The 23,691-nt window shown below is 53.3% G+C and overlaps 1 protein-coding gene across 1 annotated transcript; it reads right to left on the bottom strand.

Annotated features, from left to right (window-relative positions):
• Positions 1–562: 562 nt before the first annotated feature.
• Positions 563–21,087, bottom strand: CTC1 (CST telomere replication complex component 1). Its single transcript, XM_040453274.1, has 23 exons — positions 20,966–21,087; positions 16,204–16,367; positions 11,685–11,922; positions 11,323–11,534; positions 10,848–10,992; positions 7,684–7,968; positions 7,455–7,583; positions 6,707–6,939; positions 6,407–6,584; positions 6,118–6,318; positions 5,487–5,613; positions 4,782–4,896; positions 4,309–4,636; positions 4,117–4,206; positions 3,679–3,872; positions 3,215–3,303; positions 2,948–3,122; positions 2,602–2,679; positions 2,026–2,170; positions 1,871–1,935; positions 1,455–1,620; positions 1,200–1,326; positions 563–1,043 (listed from the first exon to the last, which is right to left on the bottom strand). Exons 1-23 carry the CDS (start codon positions 20,996–20,998, stop codon positions 904–906), a joined length of 3,657 nt encoding a protein of 1,218 aa, XP_040309208.1. The 5' UTR covers positions 20,999–21,087; the 3' UTR covers positions 563–903.
• Positions 21,088–23,691: the final 2,604 nt, after the last annotated feature.

Below are 23,691 nucleotides of genomic sequence, written 5' to 3'. Positions count from 1 at the left end.
CTCTGAACGCCTCTAAGGCGACATGGCTGTAGCTCTCCAAGTAGGGAGCAGCTCCCAAGAAAGAACCAGACCACCAGCCAGATGCATCATCACCCTCAAATTTACTGCTCCTGCCAACTCCTGAATCGATGGGTTCTGACTTCAGAATTCCTGCCGGTCTCAGGGTTTTGACCAATGATCTGCCTGGCCTATAAGAAACCCTCAGCCCTGATAGCGGGGCGGCGAGGGGGTCCCCAATACAGGCACCCCAGCTTCTTCATGTGTCCTGCTAGTGCTTGGCACCCCCCTTCCCCCGTACCCATCGTGTTCTCCCCAGCCCTCTAGGCTGGTGCACTTGACTTCTCCCTGGGCCCAACCTTGCTGGCTGAGACCATCATAGCCACCTCGTCTACCCTGCCCTCCACTCCCCAATTTCTTCCCTTTAAGGCATGACTTTTGGTTATCTTTGTTGGACCAGAAGCTCTTCTCTAAACCGATTTTGCCACTAGCAACAAACAAGAACTGAAATGATGGGCTGGCTGCCTGGAAGTCAGGAGGCCTGGGACCCTGAGAAGAGCAAGAGTGAGATACATCACCAGAGCTTTATTGCAGGCCAAGGGGCCTATCACAAATACCCCCCACCAAGGCAGAACCCAGGTGCTCAGGGCCACCTGTCAGGGCCAATGCCTTGACCCCTACCAGAAAAGAAGTATCAAGAGTGCCAGGATTTGCCCATTTCAACAATTTCAAGGCAGACTGGCACCAGAACAGAAAACTGTAGGACAGCAGTTTGTGAATTCGGGGACCTGGGGTCCCAGTGCGATCACAGAACAGGTAAGGGGACGACGAGGGGAGGAGATGGGCAGGGGCCTCAGGGCCTCCAACACCGCGGGAAGGACTTTCAGGCCACCCTTGAAGTCCCCGTTAGCAGGACAAGGAAAAGGCTCCCAGGGAGCTGGGGTGCTTGGGCTCCTGGATGGAAAGGCAGGACAGCTGGATCCTGGGATTCACACGAGTCAGGAGAGTCAGCTCCCCACACTGGAACCGCTGTAGCCGAGGAGGTTCTGCAACGGGAAGAGAGGAAAGTGTATGTCCTCTGCGTGTGGTCTGTCGTCCCCGTCCGCTGTCTTCCTCCCCAGTTCTGGAAATGCCCCCAGCAATCGCTCGCTCTTCCCCCTTCCTCCTGGGACCCATCTGTCTACACAGCCCTCCTCCCTTACCCAACACGGTGACCATGGAGGATTTCCTCTCAAGCTCAAAGGAAAGCACAACAGGACGGAGGACAGAAAAGCTGGTACAAAGCGTCCGGAGGAAGAGGACCAAAGGCTCATCAATCTTGGCTGAAGACTAGAAAGGCAGACTCAGGATTAAGCACAATTCAATTTTTTACTTTTTTTTTCCCCAATTCTTGAATGTTCTATCAAACCCTTGGGAATCTGGGTATCCAGCCCCCCCGCCTCCCAGCCACGTCTCACCTCCACCTGGGCTCCAGGACCTGTAAATTGCAAGGCCACCTTCCCCGGCCCACGGACACACTCCAGGAGGGACGTCCACTCACTGGGACAGAGCCCTAGAGCCGTTGCCACGTGATGATTCTTACAGGTGACCAAAGCCTCGGCAGTGCCGTCCTCTACCAGGAGCCTGGGGGAAGGAGGGGCCGGGGAGAAGCAAGAACTCCCACGGCAAACCCCGGTGCCCTGGGGGGACCCGACACACCTCTCTGCCCCCCCCCCCCCGGCCCTGTCTTAACTCATTTTTCTTTAGTTCATTCATCCCCAAATACTTATGAAGCAATTCCCACAAGCCAGGAACTGTGCTAACAACAGGAGAGCAGACAGACGAAGCCGCGTAGAAATCAATGGAGCGATGGGTGCCCACCTTGTGCGCTCACCTGACGCTGGCCTGGATTATGGACGTCTGTGTGGGGCAGGTCGAGCCCTGACGAGCACACCTTCCCTGCAGTGAGGACAGAGGTTGGACAAACCCACCTGGGCCCGTCACAACTCCCTGCCACCCTGTGCCCGGCTCGCCCGGCCCCGCCCGTACCTGGGGGCAGAGGCTGGTACAGTGAGCACAAACCCACAGGAGCTGAAGGCTGAAGACAGAAACGATATGGCAAGAGGCGGTGGCCTGGAACGGGGCCCGGCTCCCCTGCAGCAGTTCAGCCAGGAAGATGCGGGGCAGGGGAGCACTGAAGACAGGGAGAGAGAGAGGTCAAGAACAGCCCACAGGGGTGAAAGCGAGCGAGGTCTGGGTCTGGAAGGACCGAGCAGGCACAGAGACGGGGACAGCGGTGGCTTCTGTAGTCTCCGGGAAGCCTCCTGACCCATTTTGCATCCTGACCTCTGACCACTGATCATTGCACAGGCTTGACCCAAGGTGTCAGCCAAGGAAGACAGCTACATTTTAGGCTGAAAAGCCTGGAAGGGCTTAGAACACTGAATCTTTCTGGGTAAAACAGCAACTCTCAGCATTTTTATTCAGGGCAGAGGAAACCCTTCTGACTCAACATGCCCCACTAGCACTGGAGACCAGTTAGGGCAAAACTCCCAGAGCCAGGACCACGTGGAGGAAGCGGACGCAAGGCCACGAGGTCTGGGGATCAGGGCCTGGGGCACCGACCTGATGCTGGTCTCCGGGGGGAAGCTCAGGACCTGCAGGTAAGTGGATGGCCGGAAGCAACAGTAAACATTATGGGATCTGCAAGCGGAGGAGGAGGAGCGATGAGGGAAAGAAGCCAAGCGAGACCAGAACAGACACCGGGTCACAGGCTCAGACCCCTGAGGGACGCGCTCTGGCCCCGGCCCCGCCAAAGCAGAGGGAGGAAGGAGGCAAGGACCGTGCCGGGCGTCCCTCGAGGGGAGAGGGCACGCACGGCACGCGGCCAGCACGGCCAGCACGGCCAAGGGACGGCGGGAGAACCGCGCCAGCGGGGAGGGGAGGCAGAGCCAGCCCCACAGATCCGCACCTGGAGATCTTTTTCTCCAGCTGGCCAAAGTAGACTCGGGCTCCTGGAAGGAGTCCCAGCGGGGGAGGCAAGTGTGGGTCTTTGATGTAGATGTCCAGGTGAGGGGGGAACTGACAGTCGGCAACCCGCACAGCTACGGTCAGCTTCACGCACCCCCTCGAGGTCCGAGCGGTGCCTACGGAAGGAGAGGGGAGGGTCGGGGGCATCTGCGAGGACCACAAAGTCCCCGCTAACCTATTTCTCACCCCCCAAAGGAGGCATCGTTACCAGGCTTTGTCCAGAAAGGGGCCGGAAACGGTTCACACAGTGTGCGTGACAAAACCTCAGCTGAGAAGGACACCAGGGAATTGGTGTGGCTGTCGGGTCACAGAAATACAGGAACGACAGAGTAAGAAAGCAGAGAACGGGAAGAGATTTGAGAACAAGCCACTGCTTACACTAGAAAGGCTCTTCCTTGTCAATTTCTTCATTTTTTTTAACATTTCCTTTTACTGCTACAGCTTTTCCTTAGTTGTGAGAAAGTCTGCTCACGATCTTCTCAGAACAAGAACTTGCCAGGGGGGAAGCCAGGCCTGAATCACCACTCCCACCTCCCGAGGGCGCCATGCCTCCAGGAGCTAAAGCACGCCCAAGAGACGCACGCTACGGCGGAGAGCGCCGTCCACCCAACCCAGCCGCGGGGGGAGGAGAGCGAGCGGCCAGAGTGGCCGGCGAAGCTGGCGGACATTTACTCGCCACTGAGCAGGTCGGCCAGCGAGGTCTCGGGCAGGGCCTTGTTGGCGTCAGGCGCGGCGGGGAGGTCCCGGCTGCTCTCAAGTTCCACGGTCCACTCGTCCCGCACAGTGAGGAAGGACGTGCAGCCGGCCAGCTCCAGAGGACGCTGCGGGACGCAGGACGGCCCGCCCTCCGCGAACAACAGTGGCGTCTGCCGGGGACAGGAAGACAACTCGGTGAGTGTGTCCTGCTCCAGAGGGAGGCTCACAAAATACCGGGGCGATTTTGCTTTCCTTCTGGGGCCTGGTGAGAGAAGCCGTCCAGATTCAGACAGGCTTTCCGCCTTTCCTCCGGGAGACCTCGACACTAGCCGGGCACTGCCGCTTGCTCTCCAGACCCCAAGCCGAAAAAGCCGTCCGGGGAAGGGTGAATGAAGGACAAGGCGGGGCACTCACGGGAGGGCCAGGAGCCACCAGTCGGTACACTCGACCCGGGTGCAAGAACTCGAACCAGCGGATGGAGGAGCCACGGAAGACTAAGAGAACCTGGGGGGGGGGGGGGGGGAGGGAGGGAGGGAGGTGCTGGGGCCTCCGGCAGGAGCTAGGGGCACGGGATGCCAGGCCCCAGATCCCCACAGTCCAGGTTACCTTCTGATCCTTGCTCTCATCTCCCTCGGGCTCAGGTGGGCCCCATGCAGTCCCCTCCTTCCTCTGGGTGCCCCCAAGCCAGCGCCCTGATACGTAGAAGCTGAGAATGGGCTTGGGCACCTCTGGACTAGCTCCTGGGGGGACAGCGAAGTTCCTCTTCATCAGTGCCTCCTTGTGGGACAGCAAGAACAGTCGGCTCTGTTCGGTGGGAGGGCCCTCTGGCAGGGCGGGCTCTGTCTGAGAAGGTGCGAGGGAGGCGGCTGAGAGAAGCAAGGGTCTCGGCACAGGCAGGATCAGGGCGTCAGCCAGGAAGAACTGGATATAGACCCTGTTGGGAGAGACAAGGAGGAGAGGTTTCTCAGCGGTGCAGGCGCTGGGTGTCGTGGGCCCCGGACGCCCGCCACCCGCACCAGGCCCTTCCCTTCCCTTCCCCTTGGAGGCTCAGGGGATCGCCGCCGCCCGGAAGGGCCGACCTGGCCTGCTGCTTCTGGATGAAGCCCGCCATGCTCAGCTCCTTACAAGAAGGGAAGGTGCTCCTGACGTTCCGCTCTATGATCAACTGGAACTTCTCTGTCCGCACCAAGCAGCCTAGAGAGAAAGTTTTCTCTTTTGGCGAGGGGAGAGAGTGATGGGCTGGGAAGTGGAGGAGACTACCCGGCAGGCCTCACCGCCCAGTCCAGGCCCGAGTTGCTCCCCTAACACAACGTGAGGGCCCAGGCCTGCCCCCTTCCTGAGATGCCATCTCCAAGGGAGAAACTGTCCTGGCCACGTGTCCAGGCCTGCCCCCGGCCTCCTTGGCCTCAATTCCACTTTCTCACAAATCCCTACAGGGCCTGTCCCTTGGTCTAAGAAACTTCCCTTTACAGCAACTTTCCCGGTCTACAAATCTCAGCAAATCCCAAGAAGACCATCTCTCCCCCAAACTAAGAAGCGTCATCTGCCGTGTACATCAGGAGCTACGGTAGGAGAGATGAACACTGGGAATTGGAGTCCTTGCTAGAAAAACCCTGACTCAGGTCCTCTGCCAGTACTGGTGTCCCGGACTTATGCCTGAACTTGTGGTTCAACATATGCCATTTCGCATCTCGAGAAAAATCCCAGGCGATGCCCCCTCCCCAACCCTGCTGTTCTGAGACCCTCCTCGTCCACCATCTTCTCGCCACTTCTGAACTCCAAACCTATGAGCCGGGAGTCGCTGATGGGCTGAGAGTGCTTGGCCAGGATTAGGCAGGGGAGGGAACCGCTTCTGTCCCGAAGCTGCAGGCAGCCTTTGTGAGATGAAGCCGCCAGAAGCCCAATTAAAATCTGCAGGGGACGAAAGACGAGGTGTCAAGCATTCAGCAAACATTCAGCATCTACTGTGCTCCAGGCGCCGCCAAATGTTAGCTACAAAGTGAACAGAAAAGACGCAGTTTCTGACCTCAAAGAACTCACATCGGGTGGGGAAGACAGATCTAAAAAAACACACACGCACGTTCACACGTTCAGGAGCGGGGCAGAAAGCGTACGAATCAAGGTTGGAAGTAGGAGACCATACGGGGCCTCACAGGACACAGGAAGGAGGGCGGGTTTACCTCACGAGCACTGGCAGAAACAAAAAAGGATTGAGAGCAAGAGGGCTTTGTGAGCCCAGGGAGGTTTCAGCCCACTCTCCCGTCTGCCGCAGGGAGAACGAACGGATCGGGCTGACAAGAGACGGGCGGTGTAAGTAGAAGGCTAGTGCGGCCACAATGACGAGAAGGGGCGACGACAGCGGCGGGGAGGGCAGCAAAAACAGGGGTCCCTGAGCCCTGCGGGCGCCCCACCTACCTGGGGCGGGTGGAAGGTGGAGGGCAGCAGAGAGAGCCAGGACCACGACAGACGCTGGTTGAGCTGGCCGCTGGTCAGATGAGAGGCCTCCGGGAGGGGCAGGAGGGTCTTAGCGTCAAAGGCGGCCCAGGCCCTGCACCGGCCTTGGTCTTTCAGGGTGGCCAGAGTAGGGAAAGAGCAAGGGGTCTGCAGCCGCGTGTACTGTCAGGGAGAGCAGAGCAGTCACACCGCGCGGCCCGCGGTACGCTGGCCCTGCCACCCACCTCGCCTTCCCCGCACACGCTCGTACCTTCTGTAGGGGACAGTGATGTGGATCTTCGAGGATCTCCTTGTGGGCATTGCGACGGCTGCTGCCCGGCGGAGCTAGAACGTCCAGGACGGGGGCCAGAAGCTGCAGCCCCGGGCTGGGGTTCCCAGGACAGGAGTGCTGCAGGAGCTGGTGGTGTCTCAGCACGTGGGGACACAGCCTTGGCCAGGAGGAGAGGCGGTCGTGTCCCCCTAAGGCAGAGGCGCCTCTTCCACGCCCCTGCTCCCCTTTCCCAGGAGGCGTCCTACCCCCCAGGCCCCCAGCCCAGACCCCTGTCCTCACTTGCAGGCCAGCTCCTCCAGTGCCTTGGTGGCCCACAGGTACAGGGGAAGTCCTAGCTGACGTTCCCACACCAGCTGCTCATACAGGGAGGCCCCCTGGGCCTGGTGGAACGACTGAGTCTCAGGCTTCTGGCAAGAGAAGCCCCGGAGCAGGATGGCGCCGTGGAGGCAGGGGGCCAGCACTGGCCTTCTCGTCCCTCCGCCCACGGACTGCAGCAGGTGAACGTCCTGGAGCTGGAGGAAAGCAGGACACGTGAAGAAGCAGAGGGGAAGCCCTCAACTGAACGAGCCCGGCAGAGTCACCGCGGTCACCCAGCCCGGCCTCCGGGGGAAACGTGACTTCTCCCGCACCGGCACCTCCTTCCAGCCCCCCTGCGCCTCGCGCCGTCACAAACCCTCCCCTGTGGAGAGCCCTCACCTCCCACGAGCTCTACTCTGCTTCTCGGCGGCCGCGAGGCCCCTGGCGGGTGCTGGGCCACCACTCAGCCGCTGCCTGAGACCGTCCTGGCCCCACGCATGTCGTTCGGTCCCAACATCACCTCCTCTATTCGAAGGCCCTTCCTGACCTGAGCCCAAACTGTTCTTGGCACAAGTCTGCCAACCCCACCCTCCAACACACAGTCTCTTTCTATGTTTTTGCTGTAGACGTTCCTATACCCTGCTGCTAGTGCAAAAAACAAAACAAAAAGCCCAGTTCAAAAAGGCAGGGGGAGTTGCCGAGAGGACCTCTGAGCCGACCCCTCACCTACCTCCAGGGAGACTCCCGGCCGCACCACCTTCCTGAGGCTGTGGAACTGCTGGTAGGCGAGGCAGAGCGCCAGCTGCCCGTCCATCTCGTAGAGGCCGGCCGGCTGACTCAGCACGCCAGTGACCTTTCCCTGCCAACACGCCAAAGGTCCCGTCGGTCGCGATTTCCTCCCTCCTTGGAGACCCGCCTTTCCTGCCCCCCGAACTCTCGGATCTCTCCTTCGCGCTCACCGTGTATGACAAGAGCGTAGAGTTCCGGACAAGAGCTGCTTCCCTGTCCCCGTCCTGGGAGCTGCTGGGCACGGGGAGTGGCGGGGGATCAGCCTCCAAGAGGGGTCCATCCAGCTCCAGCTCCAGCTCCCGCACACACTCCGGTCGCAGGGGCAGCAGATGGGAGGAGGGACTGGTCGTCCAAACGCGGTAGCAGTGGCCGCGGATCCTGACCACTCGCAAGGCTGTCAGCACATAGGACCTACCAGGCCAGAGGGCTCGGTGCCACACCAGCTGGGCAGGGATCTGGCTCGTGCAGGGGCAGGCAACACGGTACATGAGACGCTTCCCACGACACTGCCCCTCTGCCAGAGTCTCTTTCCATCATGACTTGACTTCTAAGACCTGCTCCTTGTGAATTCTGTTCTGCGTCTTCAGCGGCCCTGTCTGCCAGTTAACTCTTAACCTTCTGGATCTCTTCCCTCTCACAGAAGATGCCACATGTTTCCCAATCCCTCCCTGAAGATACAAACCATCCCACCCAAACAGGGAAACATCCCATCCCAAAATTACAGCTTTTGCATTTCCCCATCCCACCTTGTAACGTACAGATGACTCTCATTTACTTAACCCACACGTACGGAGCACATATGTATTCAGTGTTGGAAAAGATGTTAAGGGAAATACAATAGATTGGACCCTCTTTCCCCACATACTTTAAACCACTGGGGAACACAGACGCAAACTCAAGTAATGATACGGGGCCATATGCGATCAAGTGTCAAAAACCACACACATTCCGCAAGGTTCTGGGGAAAGAGAGAGGTGACCATGGGTTGGAATGATCAGGAAGACTCAGTGAAAGAAGCTGGCCCCTGCCCAGGGTCCTGAAGGATGTCTCTGCTTTGTCAAAGCGGAGAGGAGAGAGAAGGGGGATTCGCGTAGGAAGCAACATAAAGATGTCCGAAACTCAGGACAAGCAAGGCAGTGAGAACATGGGCCAAGATGGAGAAGGATCGCTCCTGGGAGTCTCAGGACACAAGATGGGAGAGCCAAGAGGAGAGAAAAAACCCAGAAATGACAAGTTGAAAACTTCATTTTATAGGAAAATGAGAGACATCAAAAGTACGAAAAGAAAATATGCCTTGGAGAGCAGGGTATCCTATGGACTGGAGCAGTGTGGTTGTTGAAACTCACGCACCAGGGGAAGACAGACTGTTCTCAAATGCAACAACCTTCTAGGGCCGAGAGAACACACAGCCACTCGCAGGAGCTTTGAAACCCTCTGTCTACTCGGGACACCTGAACCCCCCGGTCTCCTGTGCTCCACCTCACAGACCTCCATCTGTACTCTGCAACTGGGTGAGACCACCGACCAGAGGCCACCGACCAGACCGTGGACGCGAGGTATTGACGCCTCGTCGCGAGGTATTGCTAAGACCTCACCTAAGCTTATGCTTGTGCAGGACAAGTAGTTAAGAGCGGTTTGACTGCACAGACGGGTGCCTCTGCTCCTCCCCCACTGCCTTCTGCTCCAGAGACTTCCTTCCACCTCTCACCAGGACAGCCAATCCGCAGCCCCTCCGCCTTCACTCAAGACACCGAGCACTTCTTTCCTCTGTGTGAGTGCCAGGATCTGAACGCGGACCCCGAGCCCTGCCCTGTCGGCCTCCCTTCGCCCCGAGCCTACCAGCAGCACACCAGCACTGCTCTGTTTCCTCAACTCCTCTTCTAAGGCAAAAGCCCCACTTGAGGAAGTCGGGCCCCCGTTACCCCAGTGCCAAACACTCTCCGGCGGAGCCGCTGTTTGGCAGCCTCGTGTCCCCAGATACCTAGCAACAGCAGGGACCCTGAACCTTTTCTTCTCTTTTCAGAGTCCAGTCCTTCATTTTCAAGAGATGATCTCAGCTCCTCCATCACAGAAGAGATTCCCTGGGGTCATCTAGGGTGGCAGTACGTCTCCAATATGTCTCCTCCTCAGCCTATAAATATAGCAAGATCACTCCTCCCCTGTTCAGGCCAACTCTGCCCTGAACGGCATTTCCCGTGGTCTCTAGGGGACGGGAAACAGTCTAATGTAAAGAAAATACAGAGACTCCTCCATAACCCAGGAGGAAAGACCAGACCAGAAATTGAGGCGGCCTCTAAGCGGTTTTAGTTTTAGTCGTTGCAGGTTCCTTGAACACACTAATAACTGCCACTTAAGCTCATGACACATACGGACACGAGAATTCTGACCGCGCTGCTACCACGTTTCAGAACTGCCTTTCCTGACGTGCACAGAAGAGAGTCTTTTTAGCCTTTAATCGTTTCGAATGCTTTTGAAACATTATTCAGATAATCATGTGAGTCATAAGACAGTAAGTACCAAGTTTTCAAAAAAGCGCACACTGCAAAAAAATTTCAGGAAGCACACATACTTGGAGCGCCTGGATGGCTCGGTCGGTCGAGTGTCTGGCTCTTGATTTCAGCTCAGGTCGTGATCCCAGGATCGTGGGATCAAGCCCCAGGCTGGGCTCTGTGCTGAGTATGGAACCTGCTTAAGACTCTTTTCTCCCTCTCCCCTGCCCCTCTTCCCCACTCGTGCTCGGTCTCTCACTCTTAAAAAAAAGAAAAAAAAAAAAAAAAACCCGCACATATTTGATGTCTTAACGGTGCTAAAACGTATCATTTTCTTTTTTTTTTTCTTTTCTTTTTTTTTAACGTTTATTTATTTTTGGGACAGAGAGAGACAGAGCATGAATGAGGGAGGGGCAGAGAGAGAGGGAGACACAGAATCGGAAACAGGCTCCAGGCTCCGAGCCATCAGCCCAGAGCCCGACGCGGGGCTCGAACTCACGGACCGCGAGATCGTGACCTGGCTGAAGTCGGACGCTTAACCGACTGCGCCACCCAGGCGCCCCAAACGTATCATTTTCTAATGCAGGGGAAAAACAAGCGATTCTGGCAGGCCTGACAGAGTCACCCACGGTACACAAGTCATCCACTCCGACGAACTACACAGCAGAAAAGTCTGCCCCCTGCTTCCTGTGCGTCGGAATGACGTTCCCTGGACTCCTCCTTCAACAACGCTGTCCCAGAAAACTGCTCCCCGAGTTGCCTTCCTCTCCTACTGCTCTCTCTCCTACAAAGAGCCCTGACGGCCCCTCCGCGACTCCACAGCCCGAACGGACCCCAGTCCTCACCTGCACGACGACGGACACCAGGCTGCCAGCTGGCGAGGATCCACCAAGAGACAGGACAAAGTGAGCTTTCTTCTGACTCCTCACCAGAGCGCTCACGCGAACCAGCTTCCCGGCCAGGTTTGGCTGCACGCCTCTGAGCTTGCCTCTAAAGAAGGAAGAAAGAGGAGAGGGAGAAGTCCTTTCCATTTCTTTTTCCCTGTAGATACCTTCCCTTCCGCCATAAATAACCTAGTGGTGATTTAAAATTGCCAAAGCGATCATTCCCAAGACTCCCTTCAAACTCTTCCTGACCTTAGATGAGGCAAACTTCACTTGAAGACACCCACTCCGGATACCCAGAGAGGCCCCATCGCCCCCCTCATCTGGAACACTCCACCCGTCCTGCTCCCAGAACCTTTCTCCCCTCCTCCCACCAGCCCACCCCCTCCTCCCAGCTGCATGGCGCTCTGTCCTCCCCCCGACAGGGAAGGACTACCTGTGCCTGAGCAGGCGGGACGCGGTCTCTGGATAGAGAACAGAGAGAGGGCTGAGGGAGCTCGGACTGCTGGTCAGGGGGAGCACTGGCACCGGAGCACTCAAGAGCTCCAAGTGTCCTTCCCCTGAAGAACTCCACCTGGGAGGAGGGAGGTAGCTCCAACTGGGGAACAGAAAGAGATGGCCCAACCAAGAAAGGTCCAGATCTATGAGCTAGAAAAAAACCAAGAGCAAGGGTTAGCCAGGACCCTAGCGTCCCATCCACCCTTCTCCACCTTTCTTCCCTCAGAGACTTAATTTCCTCGCTCCCTAGATACCATTCTTGTTAGGATCTGAGCATCCGACCTTCACCTTCCTACTCACCTCACAGCCCAGGACACCAGTGTTATCTTTCACATAGAGGTCTCCTTTCCTGCACTCTTGTTCCAAGTCCCCTGACAGGTCTGTTAGTGTCCCTAAGAGTAACAGCCGCTCCCGGGGTAGGGGAGTCCCACTTGGTCCAGCCTCTTGGGCCCAAGCCTGGTATGCATTACTGCTCCAGGACAGGTGGCTGCAGCATGGGAGGTTTTGGTGGGTCTTGAGGTCCTGTACTGAGACAAAGCTGCAGAGGGAAGGGAGCAGAGGTCCTGCAAAGCCATATCCAAGCCTAGAAAATTATCCTTAACCCCAACAAATCCCCCCACTTCCCAAAGAAAAGTCAACAGAAAACATGGACGAAGAGAGGAGTTTGACTCAAGGGCAAAGGCCCCAAGGGCGGGGACGCTCAGTTGGTTGAGCATCGTATTTTTGATTTCGGCTCAGGTCATGATCCTGGGGTTGTGGGATCGAGCCCTGAGTCAGGCTCCGTGTTGAGCATGGAGTCTGCTTAGGATTCTCTCTCCCTCCCTCTACTCCTCTCCTCAGCTCACTCACTCTCTCTCTAAAATTAAAAACAACCAAGGGGCACTTGGGCGGCTCAGTCCATTAAGCATCTGATTTCAGTTCAGGTCATGATCTCACAGTTCATGAGCTTGAGCCCCATGTCGGGCTCTGTGCAGACAGCTCAGAGCCTGGAGCCTGCTTCGGATTCTGTGTCTCCCTCTCTCTCTCGCCCCACCCCTGCTCAGGCTCTGTCTTTCTCTGTCTCAAAAATAAACATTAAAAACAAACAACAAAAAAGCCTTAGGGCTAAGAGCCTAAGGACGTGAGGATGGGGTCTAGGCCCAAAGACTAGGTAGTAAGGCAGGCAGGAAGAAAGTCGGTGCTGAGTGACATTTTGAACAAGACAGGGGACCCAGAAACACAAAGGAGTAAAAGAACAGCCCGAGGGCAGGAGTGTGGAGATAACACTGGCCACACTCAGCTCCCCTGATGGCGTCTGGGCTCTTAGCTCCGCAGAGAACTCCAGTGCAGCCACCATGGCCTGTGCCTGATGGCTCGACCTCAGTGGCCCCGGCCAGGCTTCCTTCCTGGTCTGGGAGATCACAGAACTCTCGACTGGCGGGGAAGCAGAGGCTGAGACGGGAGTCGCTTTCAAGAGCTCCCCGATCTCAGAAGATGCTTAGGATCAGCCGTTCCCAAGGCAAGTGCTGCAACACCGCCCACCACTATCCATGACGAGGCGGAGCGTGGATAACGTGGTAACAGGCGAACTTATCACGGTCAGGACAGATTCACACCTGTAATCTCGTGACTGCACACACTGGCATGCTCACCATCTTCTGAGCAGAAAGAAGAGAAAGGATAAAGATACAGAACGTCGTAACTCACCCTCCTCTGTATCACGAACATGACCCCCGTGTGGGTACCAACAGCGGGGAACGCTGTCCCAGACGGCCCACTCCCCTTCCACACCTGCTTCCTTCTCTCCCACACGGATGTGCACAGCATAAAAGGCAAAGATGGTAACTAGTATGTGTCGAGTCCCTGTTACGTACACACGATACTGGGCCCGTTCCCGCTCAGTGATTCACTGAAGCTTCACCCCAAATCACTGTAAACATTACCAGCGAGGAAACTTTGAGAAGTCAGGAACCCAGGGGTGTAGGTGGCAAAGCCAAGGGTGCCTCGCTCAAAAGCCCATGTTCTTTTCCTGTTTCTCTACTGCTCTAACGGCCCGGGACAAAGCAAGTGGAGACACCTTCAGGACAGAAAACAGTAAGGACAGGGGTCACTCTCCCCAGACTCTTCAGGGTCTAGGTCAGGAAACTGAAGGTGAGAACCTCAAATCCTTGCATCTGTCACGGCTCTCCAACTTTCACTGCCTAACATACTGCCTGGCACACTGCAGGCACGTGACCAAGGAGAAAGGAAAAAGATGATTAAAATCTTTGAACCTGTCAAACAATTCCTGTTTGATCCCCACCCACCGTTCTTTACAGACTCACTTCTACGTACCCCGCCATCGACTTTCCGTTTATCTTGAAAACAACAAGAAACTTCAAAAAGCTTCCAACTTTCCTAACAATTCCTGACTTCCCGCTTCTCCACTGTTCTAGCGACGCCAGAATCTGGAGAGATTCGGATCTCTTTCGTCTTAGACTGATCACAGAGGCCACGAGGCGCATACTCGGCTCACCTGCGGGAGACTCTACGCCACTGCCAGAGGCTGCACAACCTCCTCTACTAGGACTAATCAGTAAGTAGTTCTCTGTCCCAGGGCCCTTCCCATGTTAGCAGGACAGTTTTCTCCTGAGACTTCATCCTGTGTTTACATAAACAACGTATTTAACCTTAATAGTTACGGACGTGGACGAGAACTGTAGGAAAAGATGGGAAACCAGAGGCCCATGGATTAGGATGAGAAGAGTTACACAGAAGAAAAGTGCCCCCAGGCAAGTGTGTCCTGAGAAATTACTTTGGGATTCAAATAAGACATCATTTCATACCCATCAAAGAGGCAAAAAAAAACCCATTTTTTTAAACAAACCCCAGAGTTGGAAAAGGTTCCGGATGTAGACGTATACCGCTACGTGTATCCGCTGGTACAACCCCACCCACGGGAAAGCAACGTGCAAACGGCTAGTGAGGCCACTGTGTGCACACCCGCGGAGCCTGCACTCCCCTTCAGGACAGTGGGTGCTGCTGGAGAAGGGCAGGGAACCGGATCAGGGTAGAGCGCTTAGGAGACTCCACCGAATCTGTCACGCTTCACTTCTCATAAAGAAGAACTGAGGGGCGCCTGGGTGGCTCAGATCATGATCTCGGGGTTCGTGAGTTCGAGCCCCAGATCACGCTCTGCAACGACAGCGTGGAGCCTGCTTGAGATTCTCTCTCTCCGTCTCTCTCTGCCCCTCTCCTGCTCATTCTCTCTCACGCTCTCTCAGAATAAATAAACTTGAAAAAATAAAAATAACAAAGAACTGGAGCCAACACGGCAAACGTGAAGGTTTTCAAAAGGTGAGCAGGAGTACTGACTGTATGATGCAGCAAGCGCACTGCTTCATCGGAGGACTTCCACACGCAGCACCTTCTCAACGAAAGAAGCAGTGCATTGATTTACATTCTGGCGGACCAGCATGCGTAGTTACCATCGGCTTATAACAAATCCACGGCTGAGAAAACAATTCAGAATTCTGAAAATGACGTTTCGGATAACAAAGTACAGTTAAGCTGTCTTCTCACCAAAGATCCCTCGCCTTTGCGGAGACAGAGCACAGGGCCGAGTGACGTCAAACGGCCATAAGCAGGGTCAGCCCAGGGAAAAACTATCCTACGCTCGAGTAAGTTTGGGAGATGCCTAATTAAACAAAGCTAAACAGATCTGCACCTTTTTTTATTTTTTAGAGGACAAACAGTGATACGTATATTCACATCATAACAGAATACCATGCAGCAGTAAAAGAGATGAGCTAGAGCCATCATTAGGAGTGAATCTCACGAGCACGAGGCACAAAAAGCAAATTGCAGAGGATATATAAGGTATGGTGCCATTTATATAAAAGCAAAAAGTATGCAAACTCTACAGTATACTGCTTAGGGACAGACACATGTGCAATAAAGACATACTGGGTGGCTCGGTAGATTGAGTGTCTGACTTCAGCTCAGGTCATGATCTCACGGTTCGTAGGTTCAAGCCCCACAACGGGCTCTGTGCTGGCAGCATGGAGCCAGCTTCAGATCCTCTGTCTCCCTCTCCCTCTTTGCCCCTACCCTGCACATGAGTGTGCACGCACACGCTCTCTCTAAAATAGACCTGAGAAAACATACAGACGTACGTATATGTAGAATGCGTATACATTTATATAGAGATAAAAACACAGGAATTAACACACCCCATATTTGAGATAGTGGTTCCTTCCGTGAGGAAGTAATTGAATTTCTTTTCACAGGCCTTTCAGAGCCTTTAATACGTTAATGAGCCTTGCGACTTTCCCAGAGAAGGTTATCACATGTTCAGTGTCTCTTAAACTCATTTAGCCATGGAACCCTTTTCTTGTGGTAACTTATTAACACTGCCTTGAACAGTTTAAGAAACACAAGCGTTGTAGAAAAACAAAAACTAAATACCTTCAGAAGACTTTAAACTCCAGTTTCAAACACAACTAATCTGCACTTGCTGACGTCTTAATGCTCCATACCTTAGTTTCCTAATACACAAAAGAATATCACCCTCTCCACCTTGGGGGTCCTTTTTCCAAATTTTCTGTCTTTCCGTCTTCCTCCCTCTTCTCCTTATCCCTAACAAGACTGATGTCCCTTGACATCGGTCAATTAAGGAGAACCACAGGTAAGGAAAGCAGCGTAATGGAGGCTGGAGGAACCCAGCAGAAGGGGCTCGATAGACCTTTTCCTCCTGGTAGCACAGCTTCCCCTCAGGCTTGTCATTGTCCCCTTAACTACAGGCCATTCCGTTTCAGTCCCAAAGTTAACTTCCTCTCTTAGAGAGCCCGCCTCTCCTTACCTGTAGCTGAGGGGCAGGGGAAAACCCTGGTTCTTTCCCTGGGACAACCAGATGGTCTTCACACAGTCAATTACCAACTGAGTCAACTGGACGTCGGGCTCCGTGCCAGCTGGACACAGGGTCTCTTGGATGAAGGTCCGGGCAGCCTCAAGCCAGGCCTGCTCCTGAGGAAAGTGAATCTAGTTAAAACATCTTCCTAACCAACCTGCCCACCAATGAAATTTGGGGAATAAAGTAATAAAAAGAGAAATTAAGAGGGCACGTAAATAAAGAAGACGAGCCACAGAGTTGAGCCATTAGAAGAAACCTTAGGCGTGACGTAATTCAGTCACACCTCAGGTCTGACCTCCTTCTCCTGTAGGTGCCATGTGATAACCAATTGCCCTGCTGGAGCTATGCAGGTGGCCTTACACTGCTCTGTGACACCCCCGTGGGTCTCCCCCAACACCTTGGACATACGTCTAAGATCCATGATCACCAGGTACAATATAGTGGTATCGCATCTTACGTGGGGTCTGGTTCTAAAGCCAGCAAGTTGAGAAATACTCAAAATCACCCTTGAAAAAATTCCTTTCTGTTGCTCACAAAGAATATGACAAGGGGGGGCGGGGCGCCTGGGTGGCGCAGTCGGTTGAGCGTCCGACTTCGGCTCAGGTCACGATCTCGCGGTCCGTGAGTTCGAGCCCCGCGTCGGGCTCTGTGCTGACGGCTCAGAGCCTGGAGCCTGTTTCCGATTCTGTGTCTCCCTCTCTCTCTGACCCTCCCCCGTTCATGCTCTGTCTCTCTCTGTCCCAAAAATAAATAAACGTTAAAAAAAAAAAAATTTAATATTTATTTTTCAGGGAGAGAGACAGAGACAGAGCATGAGCAGGGGAGGGGCAGAGAGCGAGGGAGACAGAATCAGAAGGAGGCTCCAGTCTTTGAGCTGTCAGCACAGAGCCCGACGTGGGGCTTGAACTCACAAGCTGTGAGATCATGACCTGAGCCAAAGTCGGATGCTAAACCAACTGAGCCATCAAGCGCTCCTAATTTTTAATCATTTATTTTTTTTCAGTCAAGTATATACACGTGAGTTCCCATAAGCTAAATCAACGTTAAGATATAATCCCACTGGATTTGTTTTCTGCTCTGTCTTTTCAGCTCAGATGTAGGCTTCCTAAGGAGCACATGAACCACTTTATATACCTACCACACATTCTGGACACACAGTTGTCTGTCTATAGATAGCTCTAGAAAAGGGGACCAGTTTGGCCTACTTCCAATGCGAGTTTCCTTCGTTTTAAAATTCTGACAGAGTTCAAAAGTACTGAGGGGCAGGACCTTTATTCCAATCCCCAGTGGTAATTCTAAACCATCACAGCTCGATCCCTGTTCCTCCAGTGCTCTTCTATTAACCTTCTGGTCAATCCTCCACATTCAGTCAATCTTTAGCAGCCTGAGAAACCAGTCTTCACGTTCTAGTGACTTCAGTGTTCTTGTAAACAGCCCTACCACTAAACCTCACCTTCACTCCACCTTCGCTAAACACTGTCACTCATGGCCACGGATATCAAAATTGGGGCACCTAGGGGCGCCTGGGTGACTCAGCTGGTTGAGCGTCTGACTCTTCATTTTGGCTCAAGTCATGATCCCAGGGTTGTGGGATTGAGTCCAGCGTCAGGCTCCGCGCTGACAGTACGGAGCATGCTTGGGATTCTCTCTCTTTAAAATAAAATGTAAGGGGGCGCCTGGGTGGCGCAGTCGGTTAAGCGTCCGACTTCAGCCAGGTCACGATCTCGCGGTCCGTGGGTTCGAGCTCGCGGTCCGTGGGTTCGAGCCCCGCGTCGGGCTCTGGGCTGATGGCTCAGAGCCTGGAGCCTGTTTCCGATTCTGTGTCTCCCTCTCTCTCTGCCCCTCCCCCGTTCATGCTGTGTCTCTCTCTGTCCCAAAAATAAATAAATGTTGAAAAAAAAAATTAAAAAAAAAAAATAAATAAAATAAAATAAAATGTAAGGGGCACCTGGGTGGCTCAGTCGGTTAAGCGTCCGACTTCAGCTCAGGTCACGATCTCGCGGTCTGTGGGTTCGAGCCCCATGTCGGGCTCCGGGCTGATGGCTCAGAGCCTGGAGCCTGCTTCCAATTCTGTGTCTCCCTCTCTCTCTCTGCCCCTCCCCCATTCATGCTCTGTCTCTCTCTGTCTCAAAAATAAATAAACGTTAAGAAAAATTTTCTTTTAATAAAATGTAAAAAAAAAAAAAAAAAAAATTGAGGCACCTGGCTGGCTCAGTTGGTAAAGCAGGTGACTCTTGATTGTGAGTTGGAGCCCCCACGTTGGGTGTAGAGACTGCTTAAAAATAAAGTCTTTAATGGGGCGCCTGGGTGGCTCAGTAGGTTGAGCGGCTGACTTCAGCTCAGGTCATGATCTCGCGGTCTGTGAGTTCGAGTCACGCGTCGGGCTCTGTGCTGGCAGCTCAGAGTCTGAATCCTGTTTCAGATTCTGTGTCTCCCTCTCTCTGACCCTCCCCCATTCATGCTCTGTCTCTCTCTGTCTCAAAAAGAAATAAACGTTAAAAAAAATTAAAAAAAAAAAAAATAAAGTCTTTAAGAGGCACCTGTGTGGCTTCATCGGTTAAGCTTCCGACTTCAGCTCAAGTCATGATCTCATGGTTCGTGAGCTCGAGCCCCACATCAGGCTCTGTGCTAACAGCTCAGAGCCTGGAGCCTGCTTCGGATTCTGTGTCTCCCTCTTTCTCTGTCCCTCCCCCACTCACGGTGTCTCTATCTCTCTCAAGAATAAATAAGCATTTAAAAAATTTCAAAATAAATAAGGTCTTTTTTTTAAACGCTTATTTATTTTTGAGACAGAGAGAGACAGAGGACAAACGGGGGACAGTCAGAGAGAGAGGGAGACACAGAATCTGAAACAGGCTCCAGGCTCTGAGCAGTCAGCATAGAGCCTGACGCAGGGTTTGAACCCACGGACCGCGAGATCATGACCTGAGCCGAAGTCGGACACTTAACCAACTGAGCCACCCAGGCGCCCCTAAATAAGGTCTTTAAAAAAAATTGGAGGGGCACCTGGATGGCTCAGTTAAGCACCCGACTTCACTCAGGTCATGGTCAGTGGGTTCCAGCCCCGTGTCAAGCTCTGTGCTGACAGCTCAGAGCCTGGAGCCTGGAGCCTGCTTCGGATTCTGTGTCTCCCTCTCTCTGCCCCTCATCCACTCATGCTCTGTGTCTCTTTCTCTCAAAAATAAACACTGAAAAAAATTTTTTTTAAATTGGCCCATGCCATCATTCAGCACTGCCTCACCAACGTAAGGAGAGCCTCACCCAGACTCTCATATTTTCTGTCTTCTTTTCTAGCTCCTGAGGGCCTGTCCGCTACTTGGCACTGAATATACTACTTGGCATTGAATATACTACTGTTTTTCAAAGTGTCGCCACTGCCTCGGAATCACCCAAGTTTCTTTTTGTTTTTTAATCTTCTGAGCCATCAGTACAGAGCCCAACGCGGGGCTCGAACTCATGGAACCGCGACATCATGACCTGAGCCGAAGTGGGACGCTTAACCAACTGAACTAACCAGGTCCCCCAGAATCACCTAAGTTTTATTAAAATGTGAATTCATGGATCTCACATGCTGAATCAGAATCCTGGCAGGAGCGGGGGACACAGAAATCTCTCTTTTAAATACGCTTCCCCAGATCAGTACTGATAAAGGCTGAAGTTTGAGAACACTATACATTTTTCCCTCAACGACCTCAGCCACTGGATGTCTTTACTAGCCATCCATAGATGCGAATTTAGCTGAGCTCTATCTCAAGCTCTCATAACATCCGTCTGCCTACCCGATTCTCCACCTCGCCGATGTACAGGCACCACACATCCCAGCACTGTGCTTAAAAAAAAAAAAAAAAAACCACTCCTCTTCCAACGTTCACTAACTGGCAAGTTGCATCCTCACCAAATAATTCTACCCTGAAACCCCAAGTCCTCCTTTAATGCCTTCCTTTCCCTACACAAGACCCAAGTCCTTTGGATAGACTCTACCTCCTTTTTTTTTTTTTTTTTTTTTTTAACTGTCTTCACTTCTGGAACCTCAACATTGCTGCCTTGGTCGGGGTCACCATCCTCTCTCACTGCTTTTCAACCACAGCCTTCTAACTGGTACTCTGCACCGCTACCTCAGGAAAGGAAAACTCCAATCGCTCTTCTGCTTAAAACCCTCCACTAACTCCCGATTATCCTCAGTTTAAGACTTGTAAGATGGTCAGCTCGCACTCCTCCATCACCACCCAACTGAACTTGAGTTTTTCAGATACCTGTTTCTATCTCTTGCTTCTGAACATGTCTTTGCCTCCGCCTTGAAACCTCTTTCAGCGCTTTTTTTGCCTGGCTAACCCCTACGTGCGCTTCGGGTCTCAGACGTTTTTTCTCGATCGTCGTTATTCCTTCACCCTGCAGCTGCGTCAGGGGCCCCCCCCCCCGGAACCCTCAGCCCCACCGGGCTCCACGAGTCCGCTCCCGGCTTCGCCACGGGCTGGAAGCCCGCAGAGTGGGCGGAGACGTGTCCGAGGCTCCCAGCTGGCGCCCCGGGAACAAACAAACACATTCGCAGAAACCAGCGACGGTGGGAGGAAGGACAGCCTCCCAGGCCCCCCTCGCCCGGGCGCGGCCGGGGAAGGCACGGAGGCAAAGAAACATGGTGGAGGGAGCAGGAGAAAGGGGAGAATCCGGGCACACGAGGAAAAAGGGACGAGGGACGGAGAACGGCACTCACGGAGTCGGGAGCCGGAGCCGTGGCGGCCTCCATGATGCGCCCGAGGCTACGCCCAGGGAGAGCCCGCGAACGGCTGTCGCGCGAGGGCTCTCGGGAAGGCTGCTCCGTGACGTCATTGGTGGGCGCGGCCGCGGCTCCGCCTCCGGCTCCGGGTGTCGCTGCGCAGCCGCGGTGACTCTGGTGCGCCCCCAAGCCGTACTCGCCCGTGACTTCCTGTCTGGCCTTCCCCGGAACGGGCTCTAGCGCAGGTGCTCGACCGCAGCCCGCCTGGTTGGTCGCTCGTAAGCATCTTTCGATCTCCCTGATCTTACCAACCAGAGAGAGCTGTCTCCTCTTTAGTGCAGCCTGAGCACATCATTCATACTTATGTGACGGCCTTGACTCACTGCTGTAATTGTTTCTCCGCTATGCTGTACCTAGAAGCTTTATCCTACTTATTCTGTTTTTCTGTGTATCCTGGGGCCTAGAACAGTGATTGTTGCTAATAAGAGCTGGGGGCGTCTGGCTGGCTCAGTCGGAAAAGCATACGACTCTTTTATGTTTTAAGTTTATTTTTGAGACAGATTGAGAGAGAGAGGAGGGGAGAGAGAGAGAGAGTGCCAAGCAGGCTCCGAGCTGTCAGCACAGAGCTCAAATCCAAACTGAGATCATGACCTGAGCTGAAACCAAGAGTCAGATGCTTAACCCACGGAGCCATCCAGGCACTCCCTGGGTAGAGATTACTTACATAAACCTTTAAACCATGTCTTTCTTTGAAATATATATGCATATGAACTGGGTAAATATTTGTGGCTCAACTAATGAAAGCGTTTTTGCTCTTTCTACCTCAGTCAACCAACCAAGCATTCCCTGGCTTAGTAGGCAGTGAGTGAACAGAATTCAGGCAACTATGCACCAGGCACTGGGAGGGGAAGACAGGAGATTAGAAAGGTAAAGTGAGGAGGTTGGGGGAATATGCGAGAGAAGTAAAGGGGGTTAAGGGGTACAAACTTCCAGTTATAAGTCACAGGGATGAGTCACAGCATAGAGAATATAGTCAATAATATGGTAATAGCTTTGTGCTGACTTACCGTGGTGAGCATTTCGTAACGTATATGATTTCTGAATCACTCTGTTGTTTGATTGAAACTAATAATAGTATTGCATGCCAACTATACTCCAACTAAAAATTCAAACTTTAAGAAAAAATAAAGTACAGCGAAAGAGGGGCATTTAAAGTTGTAAACTTGTAGCAGCTTCCAGTTGTTTTTGGAACAAGATAGTAGAATATTCTAAGTATGAACATTGTAGGGGCTCCTGGGTGGCTCCGTTAAGCGTCGACTTCTGCTCAGATCATGACCTCGCAGTTTGGAGTTTGAGCCCCGTGTTGGGCTCTGTGCTGACAACTCAAAGCCTGGAGCCTGCTTCAGATTCTGTATCTCCCTCTCTCTCTGCCCCTTCCCCGTTCATGCTCTGCCCCCTCCCACTCAAAAATAAATAAACATACAAAAACACTGTAGACAATAAGAATGCTCTAGTCATCATTTAACAGGAGAACATAGGCTTTAATTCTACAACTTATGGTATCCCCTAATTCAATTGCACATTCGATGTAAGCTCTCTATTCCTGCAGTGCATTGCAGTGACAAATTGTGTAGAAAGTGAATCTTTGCAGTCACTCCCCTGATTACATTAGATATGTTCCTTGCCTTTTCACCGAAACAACAAATTCCCCCCAAAACACCCTTGTTAAAACGCCTGTCAAAGCCTGAAGTCCCAAACCTCATCATTCCTTTTGCTTTCAATGTTTTCTGGACTCTGGAAGACTCCCTGTAGTTACCAAATCCATGAAGATATGCCCTACATCCTGGGATTTACTTTTGATGGTTCACAGGAGGGAGCGTTGAGTATCAGTGACAGTGATCAGAGAAAGTTGTACTTCTCACCCTCACCACCCTCCCTTCACTGGTGTCATTTAAATGTCACGCTAAGGGGCGCCTGGGTGGCGCAGTCGGTTAAGCGTCCGACTTCAGCCAGGTCACGATCTCGCGGTCCGTGAGTTCGAGCCCCGCGTCGGGTTCTGGGCTGATGGCTCGGAGCCTGGAGCCTGTTTCCGATTCTGTGTCTCCCTCTCTCTCTGCCCCTCCCCCGTTCATGCTCTGTCTCTCTCTGTCCCAAAAATAAATAAACGTTGAAAAAAAATTATAAATGTCACGCTAATCTAGCGGCAGCATGCAAAAACCAAATGAGAAGGGCACAAGAGAATAACAGGACACTGAAATAGATCATGCTTGATTTAATAAGCATCTTAAAGGAAAAGGGTGGGAGAGGGGAAGATGTTAGGGAAGCATGGAGAAGAGTGGTTGGTCCGTCACACAGGGAAGGAAGTGTGGTGCTGTCCTCTAGACCTGGTGATTTTGAACAGGCTATTCTTGTCCAAGGGGCAGCTGGATATATGGGACCAAAGTCAGGAGAGGGATTAGGGCCTAAAGGATAAGTCTGGAAGTCACTATATGGAGGTGAAAGCTGAAAACTTACGATACACTGGGAATACTAAAATGTTGGGGAGAGGTGTCTGGCTAGCACAGTTGGTAGAGAGGTGACTCTTCATCCCAGGGTTGTCAGTTCAAGCTCCACGTTGGGCAAGAAGCCTACTTAAAAACACACACACACACACACAAGAAAATGTGAAGTAAATAGGATCAGAGAGAGAGCTGAGCAAACTAAGGCTCCTGGAAGGCTCTGGA

Source organism: Herpailurus yagouaroundi, unplaced genomic scaffold (assembly GCF_014898765.1).
Source record: "Herpailurus yagouaroundi ecotype Mexico unplaced genomic scaffold, PumYag 208, whole genome shotgun sequence".
Lineage (NCBI taxonomy): Eukaryota > Metazoa > Chordata > Mammalia > Carnivora > Felidae > Herpailurus > Herpailurus yagouaroundi.
This window is presented reverse-complemented; position numbering and strand designations above follow the sequence as displayed.

Bases quoted from the DNA above. Each gene is read 5' to 3' on its own strand.
- CTC1 (XM_040453274.1), bottom strand. From the start codon at position 20,998: ATGGAGGCCGCCACGGCTCCGGCTCCCGACTCC. The intron at 2,680-2,947 runs GTGCGGATCTGT...CTCCGCTTGCAG, and splicing joins CTGGAGAAAAAGATCTCCAG to ATCCCATAATGTTTACTGTT. The intron at 1,621-1,870 runs GTGAGCGCACAA...TCCTTCCCCCAG, and splicing joins ATAATCCAGGCCAGCGTCAG to GCTCCTGGTAGAGGACGGCA.